The following is a 10592-nucleotide window of genomic DNA, read 5'->3' on the forward strand; positions in this document are numbered from 1 at the left end:
CCTGGGGGTAAGCAGATAAACATCACATTTTCATTTTTGGGTGAACTATCCCTTTAAGCATGAGTTGGTCTGCACAAGAGTAAGTGTTCAGAAAAAATGTTTGCAAATAGTCACTGTGTGCTGATTGGAGCAGAAATCACACACTCTTCAGTTGATCCTCCAAATTCCAGTCATTTCATAAGTTACTTCTTGTTATACCGCGTGAGATAAACATTGTTTTACTCCCTCCAGGTGGCGCTAAATGGTTCTCACCTGCTGGAGTACAGGCACAGGATAGAGCTCAAGAAGGTGGACACACTGGCCATATCAGGGAAGGTTCAGATTCAAGCCATTGGGTTTATTCCCAGTTCAGTGAGCAAGGTAACTGTTTATCTATTAAAACTATAACCCCCGGTTTCACAGACAAGGCTTAAGCCTAGTCCCAGACTAAAATGCAATTCTGAGCTGTTTCAACCGAAAGAAACTTGCACTGACTGATCATAAAATATATCAGTGCCTCTGTTTTGTCTCAAGATGCACACCAGCAATGTTTTTTCTAAGGCATGTTTATAAAAATTACTTAAATGTCCTAACTGAACTATGGCCTAATCCTGGTTTAGTCTAAGCCCTGTATGTGAAACCAGGCCTAAATGTTTAAAATATTTTAAGAACGATTTTGGATTTGCATTTAAATGTAAAAAAGTAGCCCGAAAACTGAAACTTTAATGGGACTGACAGATATATGTATAAATACTGTCAATATAGGAAAGGTATATGTAGAGAATAGTAGCAGATCATTTGTTTTACAGGTCAGAGGTATATAGTACATAATCAGGGCTGTGTTTCATAAGAGCATCGTAAGACACATTGAAACCAATGGAGCTACGATCAACTTATGATGCTTTTGGGAAACGCAGCCCAGTATGTTTACTGTTTGTTATGATGTGGCAGGGATTGCATTTTGTGAGATAAATGTGTTCATTTAATATTTTTTAGAGCTCCATAACGCCTTCAAATGCAGTTGCAAGCAAAAGATCACAGCCTTATGTAAGTGAATATTCTGATATTGCTTTTTTTCTATATTCAGTATATGCACACTATTGTTCAAAGGTTTGAGGACAGTAAGATTTTTGTAATGTTTTTAAAAGAAGTTACTTATGCTCACCAAGGCTGCATTTATTTGATCAAAATGCAGTTAAAGGCACAATATGTAAGTTTTCACCGCTAGAGGGCGCATATTCAAAACAAACAAAGAAACAAAGGCATAGTTTGATGACGCCGTGACTGAGTGTGGAATCATGGGAGTTGTGGTCTTCATCCCCACAGCCGACGCAATCCGACGGGACTCGGGCAGAAAGCATGTTCACGGATGAGCAAATGTATTAAAGATTTATTAACGTCGTAGTATGAAGCAGAGTGAGGTGGAAAGCCGTCGAAGCGAAACGAGGCCGCTGAAGTAATTGCTAATGAGAGACGAGCGTGATACATGGCTCGAAAGCAGCGTAGCTTTTATTATGCCACACTTTAGCGCTTCCGCTCCTTCCGGTCGTGCGTATGTGGGGTAAAGCAGCGCTGTTTTATCATACTAGGTACGTATGAAAGTTCTGTTATAATGCTACTCTGTGCGGTCGTCACCTGTCTAATAAAACGCACAACATATTAAAGCGTCTTTGGTGTTTCCATGTTTTCTACAAACAAAACCAGAAATCGAGGGGTTATGACGTCATTGGCCGGCAACGCAATGACACTATGGACACGGTCCGTGTCACTAGTTAAAATAGCTTTTTTCTCTGGATTTAAACATTCTTCGAAAAAATTGGGATAATGTAAGTACACAAGTCAGCAAAATATATAACACCGTTCTAGTGGTTTCTGGATATTTTAATAAAACAATCTTACAATTTGTGCCTTTAAAACAGTAATATTGTGAAATATTATTACAATTTAAAATTAATGTTTTGTACTTTAAAATGATTTAAAGTCACATGATCCTTCAGAAATCATTCTAATATGCTGATTCAGTATTCAAGAAACATTTCTTACTTTTATCAGTGTTGAAAACAGCTGTGCTGCTTAATATTATTATGGAAACGTTAATATTATTTTTTCAAGATTCTTTGATTAATAGCACGTTCAAAAGAACAAAAGTATTCTTTACTGACCTCTTTTGAACAGTAGTGTATTTCTCTCTATATATGGTATATGCACTCTCTCTAAATGCATGTATGAAAAATACAGTACTGTTCAAAAGTTTTACCATTCAGAATTATATATATTGTTAGTGAACTGATGTGTATCTATATTTTGCAGTAAAATAGTTTAGCTGAAGCTGTTTAATTATGACATTCCCTCCTCTTTCATCCAATAGTCAGTCATGTCGGAGTCAGGTGACACGGTGAGTACATGTTAGGCTGGACAATTTCCTAAAGGGCAAACATGAGTAAATTGTTTTCACATGCGACACCAGTTTTTATGTGGCAGCATTACTTTTAACTGCAGATAATACTGGATAATTCAATTTCAGAATAATTGAAATCAAATTGAAGTGGGTGCCTCACAGTCTGGACAGAAACCAGGACATTGGCATTATTTGGTCACTTTACAGCTCTTGGCCTTTACATGCAAGCACCTTACTGATTAGAGACCTGTAGAGTACAAGAAGAAATAGTGTATTGTGTCTTGTTGTTAATGGCGTTTGCCAAGTCAAGCATCACTAGAACTGTTGTTTATTAATTAGGAGTCATACTTCAAACAAGCAATAGTGCACCTAAAATAAAAATTCTGGGTCCCACCTTATATTAGGTGGCCTTAATGTACTTGCATTTAAATTAATAATTAGATACAATGCACTTATTGTGTACATACATGTTTTTACATTGTAATTATATGTAAAAAATATGCCTGCATGTTATTACATCTGTAATTAATTTCTGTAATTACATTTATAAATACACTGTTGACCCATCCCTTAAACCTACCCATACCACCAAACCTGTCCCTAATCTTACCCGTATCCCACCTCAATAGCAGCAAAAGTGTTTTGCAATATACGAACACAACAATTGCATTGTACTTATTTTTGGATGCAAGTACATAGTAGTTAAGGCCACCTAATATAAAGTGGGACCAACATTCTGTCATCATTTACCTGATTTATTTCCCTGTTAATTTCTTCTGTGGAACATAAAAGAAGATATATGTCTCAGTGTTTATTTTGTCCATACATTGGAAGTCATTGGTAATCAAAACTATTGGTTGCCAACATTCTTCTTTTGTGTTATGCAGAAGAAAGTCTTCAAAATGTACAACTTGTTACTAGGTAGAAGTGTGAATTGAGTGTAAATCTGAGTTTTGTCCTAACCAAGCATGATGAGAAAAAGGACATTTTGTCAATGGCGTGGTTACAGCGTTTCTCTGGGTTTCTTCACTTATCATAAAATCCTTATCTGAAAACTCTAACAACCAGCTAACAATGCCCTGGGAACCACCTATAACACCCTAACAGCTGGCTTAGCAACACCTTGGCAATCATACAGTATTGCAATGCATTCGGAACACCTTAAAGCTGGAATACACCTCACAACTTTTGCACAGATTTTTGCCCCGATTTGCCGTCTGGATGAGTCGATGCAAATTTTAGGCAGTTGGAGCTTGACAGATTTCACAGAAAATTACATTGTGTACGATTTTTTTTTTTTTAGCTTCAGCCTATGATTCCATCCAGTTGGAGGATTTCAAATATGTTTGATATTTTTTTTGTCAATTTTAGAACAAACATTGTTTTCATTTTTTTCATGCATCTCCTTGTGACGAGGTGCACATTTTTGTGTTTTTTTTCTCTTCGGGAACGATTTGAAAAGTCTGTTAGTGTGTGATCCTCAGTCATTTAGTGTGTAATGCCCAGATTTTCTTTGTAACCATTTACAAAGTCAGCAAGTGTCTGTCCCGATTTTAAAAGATGTGTAGTGTATACCAGCCTTAAATGACTGCATAGCAATACCATAGCTGGGAATTATTATTGTGGTTGTTGTCTTTGTCGTGCTGAATTTGAAACCATTGTCAGATGTGTTTCTGTTTCGCTCCAGAGTCTTCCATTTAAGAGCAAACTTGCGAAAGGATTGAGTCCAGGAGATTCCATTATGGTGAAGGGGCAGATCTCTGGTTCCCCAGAGAGGTATGAGAAGAAAACAACCATCAGGAACACCACGGGAATATTCTAGATATATAAAATACATGCTTTTTGTCATTTTTAACCCATTTAACCCTTTTAATAATGTATTGATGTCTTCCATATCTTCCTTTATCCCCACAGTTTCGCTGTAAACCTGCGCATCAGTAACTCGGAGGACATTGCTTTTCACTTAAACCTTCGTTTCAAAACGGCTTCCTTCGTTAGAAACTCTTTCCTGTCTGGTTGTTGGGGGGTTCAGGAGACCTCCCTCCCCAGCGTTCCCTTTTCACCCGGGCAAAACTTTGAGGTACAAGACCTTGTTTGTCACTAAATGAGAGCATTTGTTGAAATTTAAAGTCAACATGAAATCATATTTTCTTAATGCACATTCCTGGTTCATTAAATTAGCATTATTCCAAAGAGAATCTATTCGTCATAATATAACAACTTTTCTTGTTAGCTGACGTCACATTAACTGCCTAGGAATTAAAGGCAGGGTATGTGATTTTTCAAAAACACTTTAGAAAACGGATTCGGGCCGAATAGCAAAACAAACTTGTAGCCAATCAAGGGATAGTTCACTCAACAATAAAAATGAACCTAGTATGTTGCATGCCTGTATGAATTTTGCTTCTGTTGAACACAAAAGGAGAAGAATGCGGGTAACCAAACAGTTTCTGGTCTCCATTAGCTTCCATAGTATTTTTTTCGATAATATGGAAGTCAATGGGGACTAGCAAATATGTAGTTACCAACAGTCTTCAAAATATCATCTTCTGTGTTTAACTCATACAGGTTTGGGGTGGGTAAATGGTGACAAAATATATATATATAATTGCTTTTTTGGCATTATTTGTAATGTAAAATGTTAATTAGTTACAGTAATAGAAGTGCATGTTACGGCAATGTTATATTTACTTTGTATCATGCTGTAGTAGTTATTTTATTGGTTTTAACAAGGAATGTTTACGGAATGTCCGATTTTTACTGATTCAAATTAGTTAATAATTAAAACTAATTTTGATTAGAATTAATAATTCTAATTAGAAGGATATATCAATTCAGTGCATTATGTGAAAAGTAATACCTTGTGTGGAGACCAGAATCACCATTTTAAATGGCAGTATTCAAATATTTTGTTTAAAACGGAGCCTTTGTCCTGACTTGGAAATATGTCAAATAAGTTAAATGGCATACAAATGCAGATTCATGTTGACTTTAGAGACTGATGGCTTGGTTTTAATGTGTTTCTCTGAAAATGCAGGATGGAGGCCATGATTGGGTTAAATATTTCATCAGTTCCTGCATGTGCATCTTATTCATTCTTGCTTGCTGTGACCTCTGACCTCATGTTTTCCCTGGCAGATGATCATCCTGTGCGAGGCTCAGGAGTATAAAGTGGCAGTAAACGGGTTCCATCAGCTGAATTACAAGCACCGTGTGCAGGATCTAAGTTGCGTGGATGTGATCGAGATTGTGGGAGATCTAGAGCTTAAGGATGTGAAGATTTGGTGAGCAGCTCCAGCTTGACGACTTGACATTCCCGTGTTTCCTCCAACCAAGTATATTTAATCAACCTGAGACTCCTGCAGCTGCAAGCGAATCGGAACTATTTTAACTTATTCAAGTTATCATTTGAATTTGGACTAAAATGCTAGACCTGGGGCCTCATTTATAAAATGTGCGTACGCACAGATTTGATCTTAGAGTGCGTGTACGCTAAAATCCACGGCAACGTTCATATTTATAAAAACGGTCTTTGACGTGGAAAAGTACTTAGCGCTACGTCAGGGTCTTAGCAGGCGTACGCACTTTTCCTTGTGGCAAAGTCGGAGTACGTGCAAGCACAAATTGTGCAATGTAGTCAGATTTTTTATTAACGGGAGTTTTTGCGAGATTAAACTGACCTTTTTAGTAGCCTAATGTTGACAGTTCTTTACTTGCTTTCTGTACACAGTTTATTCCATGTTGTTGTTTTTTATTATATTATTTTACAAGAGAACTTGCGAAGTCTTGATTTACTACTAAAAAAAATGCATAAACGTGTAGCCTATAAGAATAGGCCTATGTACACACTACACACTGACTAAAATTAAAAAAAGTGAAAAAGCATAATAGGACCCCTTTAAATTTCAGTTTATTATAATATTGATAAGGTGTGATCTGAATGACAAGTTCCACTGCATAGGTAGGCAGAAGTTACCCATGACTAAGATAAACCCCATTTGCTGATTATTAGTTGAGGAGATCTGGAGATGATTTGAACTTGAGCCTGAATGAGGTGGAGTTGACTCCACGACTTCTTGTGTGGAACACAAAAACTAAACATGGTTGCAATGGGTCAAAATAGGTTGCAGACCCCGGACATAACAGATGGACGGAAAAAAATACCATCTGGCAAGATGTTAATGGATGTGCAACAGTAATTGTACTGTCTGTCTAGCCATTTGTTTTCCGAATCATTCCAAGCTAATTCCAGGCATTTGGAAAATTACAGATTGCAGCAGATTAAATTTGACACTGTTAGGGCAAAAACAGGGCTGAAAAACATACCCATCCATAAACCATCTCTATAATAATTGAAGTTGAGTTTCTTAAAACATTTCAATTTCCTTTCTGCAGGAGATGTAATGTTTACATCAGACAAGCAAATGATTTGCTAATGCAAGGCCTGCACTAATGCATTTGACTTGGCATGATAGCCTTATAGAAATATCAAATCAATAATCACGTTCACCATTAGCTTCCAGAACTAAAGACAAGCACTTTTTTGGGGGGATTATATTTATAGTTAACAACAGAACTATGCAACATTCCAGCAGCCTCAATTGATTTTGGCTACTACTAGTTTTAAGAATTATCTGGTAATTTGTGATATTAATATATATATAATTTGTGTTTTGTTCCTCTGATATCTGTTGATCAATGCATTAAAAATAAGCAATATATCTTTCACATTGTCTAGTAATTATGGTTGTGTTTTGTGAGTTATTACCATTTATACATTACATCGAAAGGTAACGCTTTACAATAAGGTTCATTAGTTAACTACTTTAGTTAACATGAACTAAGAATGAACAATAGTTCTTAAGCATTTATTAATCTTAGTTAATGTTAATTTCAACATTTACTAATGCATTATTAAAATCAACTGTTGTGCTTGTTAACAGTTAATGCACTCTGAATTAAAGCAGCACTATGTAACTTTTGGCGCTCTAGCGGTTAATAAACAGAACTGCACACATCCCGCGGAAGAACATTCCAAACCGGAGCTACTTCTCTAAGTTTATGTCTCTGGCGATTCACGCAGGTACGTGTTCCTCCGCAGCGGTGACAACCCGCCCAGGCTACAATAGTCCGAATATAAGTACTTATTATAAGTGTACCGTAGTGATTCAGAATAAGACAAAAACGCGGTTTGGAAGATGAATTCATGATGTACCCGCTCATTATATACATTTAGCAAATTTTGAACACAGAAAAAGTTACATAGTGCTGCTTTAACAGTGAACAACCGTATTATCATTAACTAACAATATGAAAGATTAATAAATACTGTAATACATGTATTGTTCATTGTTCGTTCATGCTAGTTAATACATTAACTAATGGAACCTTATTGTAAAGTGTTACCCATTGAAACTAGATTTAGGAATCTCCTCAGAAACCTTTAAGCAATTTCTATCAGTTATCTGTTAATTAGAATAACTAAAACATTTCTTTTATCTTATATTTATGAATTTTAACGAGACATGTACACAAAGACAATCATAAAGAGCTTTTTTTTTTAAAAAGTTGTGAATTTATTAACATCCACAATATTCCACTTTTGTAGCTTAAAACCAGTAAACTGCTTTTTGGCACATAATCACATGACCATAATGTGTTGGCACCTGGTTTAAATTTGATGCAAGATATAACCAAATATATAACCAAAGCATAATTATCATAGATAATACCACTAATATCATCGACATAACCCCAGAGAGAGATAAAGGCAGTGACGTCGCATTAAAGTTGTCTGTCTCTATCACTGTATGACCGAACATGTCAGACTTTGGGACAGATGAGTTTGTGAGAGTCTGAATCACAGGCTGTACAAACAGACGAACACTGAAGTGATTCTCTACTGGAGGACCACAAATGAACAGATCACACAGGAACACTGTTCATACGAAATGATCCCATTTATTGGCTGACTGACAGCTTAAAAAAAAACAAAAAAAACAGCAAAGCCCACTTCTAGAGCACAACAGTCAACTTCCATAAGTAAAAATCCCATTTACTTTCTCCATAGATTAATTGAATTTTAACCCCAATAGCACATAAACCTTTTAAGGGGCTTTAAGAGGTGATATGTGCTGCTCTAAAAACCATAAGTCTGTGATTTCAAGGTCTTTTTAAAATATATTTTTAATAGCGGAATTCCCCAACACCATAATCTTAACTAGAAAGAAACCAATCAGAGGACTCATTGTTACTATGGAAACATAAATCACTGCAAAAGAGCTCAGCAACGATCGACCACTGCAATGCAGCACTGTGAATGGCAGAGTCACGATATTTTGTAATATAGTTAAAATATATTGTTTTATATTGAACTGTAGTTTCTTATTTGATTGCGTCATTCACAATGCTTCATGGGATGAGCAGTTCATGTCTTGTAATTTTTTCTTCAAATCGGAGTTTATAATGATTCATATCAAAGCTGGTTGGTTTAGTTTAAGGCTTTGATTTCTTTACTGGAGAACTTTATGAAATCTTTATGGAGAAATGAATGGAAAAAATACTTGAACGTAAAAGTGGGTGGCCACTGTTATGCTCTATAGAGCTGCTTTTGGCTATGGAAGCTTATTTCTGCCACAGAATAAAAATAAATACAAGGTAATTGTGACTTTTTATCTTACAATTTTAGAATAGAGTTCACATCTCATAATTCGAATTTAGATTAGATAAATAAATCATCAAAGAGAATTCAGAATTACGAATTTCTATCTGAAACGTACTGTACGTTTTTCTCAGAATTGTGTTATAAATTTGCAATTGTGAGTGTACATCTCACAATTCTGATTTTTTTTCTACAATTGCGAGTTTATATCTCACAATTCTGACCTTTTTTCTCAGAATTGCAAATTTTTTCCCCACAATTATGACTTTATTCTTAGACTTGTTATATTTGCAATTGTGAGTTTATATCTGACAATTCTGACTTTTTTTAGAATTGTGAGATTATATCTCATAATTCTGACTTCTTTCCTTAGAATTGTTTGTTATAAACTTGCAATTGTGAGTTTACATCTCACAATTTAGATTTTTTTTCTAGAATTCCAAGTTTAAATCTAACAATTCTAACTGTTTCTCAGAATTCTGAGTTTGTATCTCACAATTCTGACTTTTTTCTTAGAATTGTGAATTACACATTTGCAGTTGCGAGTTTGTATCTCACAAATCTGACCATTTTTCTCAGAATTCTAATTTAGTATTTCACAATTCTGAACTTTTTCTCAGAATTGCACATTTTTATCCCATAGTTCTGACTTTTTTTTCCATAGAATTGAGTTATAAACTTGCAATGTTGAGTTTACATCTCACAATTCTGACTTTATTTTTTTGAATTGTGAGTTTATATCTCACATTTTTTCTCAGAATTCTGTGTTTACATCTTTACAGTTTTGTTTCTCACAGTTTTAGACACCCGACCTGACCACATGCACATGCAGAATTCTGAGGGGGGAAAAAAGTCAGAATTGTGAGATCTATTCTCACAATTGCAAAATATAATCTCGCAATTCTGAGAAAAAAAAGTCAAAATTGTGAGATACAAAAAATCACAAATGCAAGGAAAAAAGTCAGAATTGTGAAATGAAAACTCGCAATTACCTTTTGGACTTTTTTATCCCATGGCGGAAATGGGCTTCTATAAAGAATTAACACTGCAAGATCTTAAAAATGCTTTCGAAAAAAAAAAAATCTGAAAAAATTTAATTATTCTGAGTGAAAGTAACAAACATTGATATGCTGACTAAATTTAAAGGACATTTTCGTAATAAAATTAAAAAACTATGACTAAAGCAAGAAAATCTAAAAATGAACACATTATGTAATGCAATCATATACTAGTGGTGTTTGGCCATGAATCTTGGTTGCTATGAACTTAAATTGTTTGAATGTTACTATGTGGTCGCAAGGTTGTTGCTAGGGTATTCTAAGAATGACATGCATACTGGCCCAAGTCCCTAAGTATGAGCAATAGTAATAAAAGTTCTAAAAGTAGAAATCCCATTCATTTTCTCCATAAGGGAATTGATTTTGAATGTTAACTAATAAATCTTCAAAGACAGAACCATGCACTATGAGCTATGAGGTTGTTACTCGAAGGTACATGCTTTTGTTGGTCATAAGTCATAAGTCATAAGCCCGCACTTTTTTGAGTAATTTTTTT

The 10592-nt window shown here is 35.2% G+C and overlaps 1 protein-coding gene across 3 annotated transcripts in view; it reads left to right on the forward strand.

Moving 5' to 3' along the window:
* The window catches only part of lgals8a (galectin 8a), a 9599-nt gene extending 3607 nt beyond the window's left edge, over positions 1-5992 (forward strand). For 2 of the 3 annotated variants that reach the window (XM_016562602.1, XM_016562603.1), the window contains exons 4-9: positions 232-360; positions 976-1026; positions 2348-2374; positions 4065-4153; positions 4292-4457; positions 5516-5992. In XM_016562602.1, the coding sequence (XP_016418088.1) occupies positions 232-360; positions 976-1026; positions 2348-2374; positions 4065-4153; positions 4292-4457; positions 5516-5665 (612 nt within the window). In that variant the 3' untranslated portion in view covers positions 5666-5992. The remainder of the gene's footprint in view (positions 1-231; positions 361-975; positions 1027-2347; positions 2375-4064; positions 4154-4291; positions 4458-5515) is intronic. The other variant, XM_016562604.1, reaches the window with a different exon arrangement.
* The last annotated feature ends 4600 nt before the right edge of the window (positions 5993-10592 follow it).

This window comes from Sinocyclocheilus rhinocerous, unplaced genomic scaffold (assembly GCF_001515625.1).
Source record: "Sinocyclocheilus rhinocerous isolate Xijiao unplaced genomic scaffold, SAMN03320098_v1.1 scaffold769, whole genome shotgun sequence".
Taxonomy (NCBI): Eukaryota; Metazoa; Chordata; class Actinopteri; order Cypriniformes; family Cyprinidae; genus Sinocyclocheilus; species Sinocyclocheilus rhinocerous.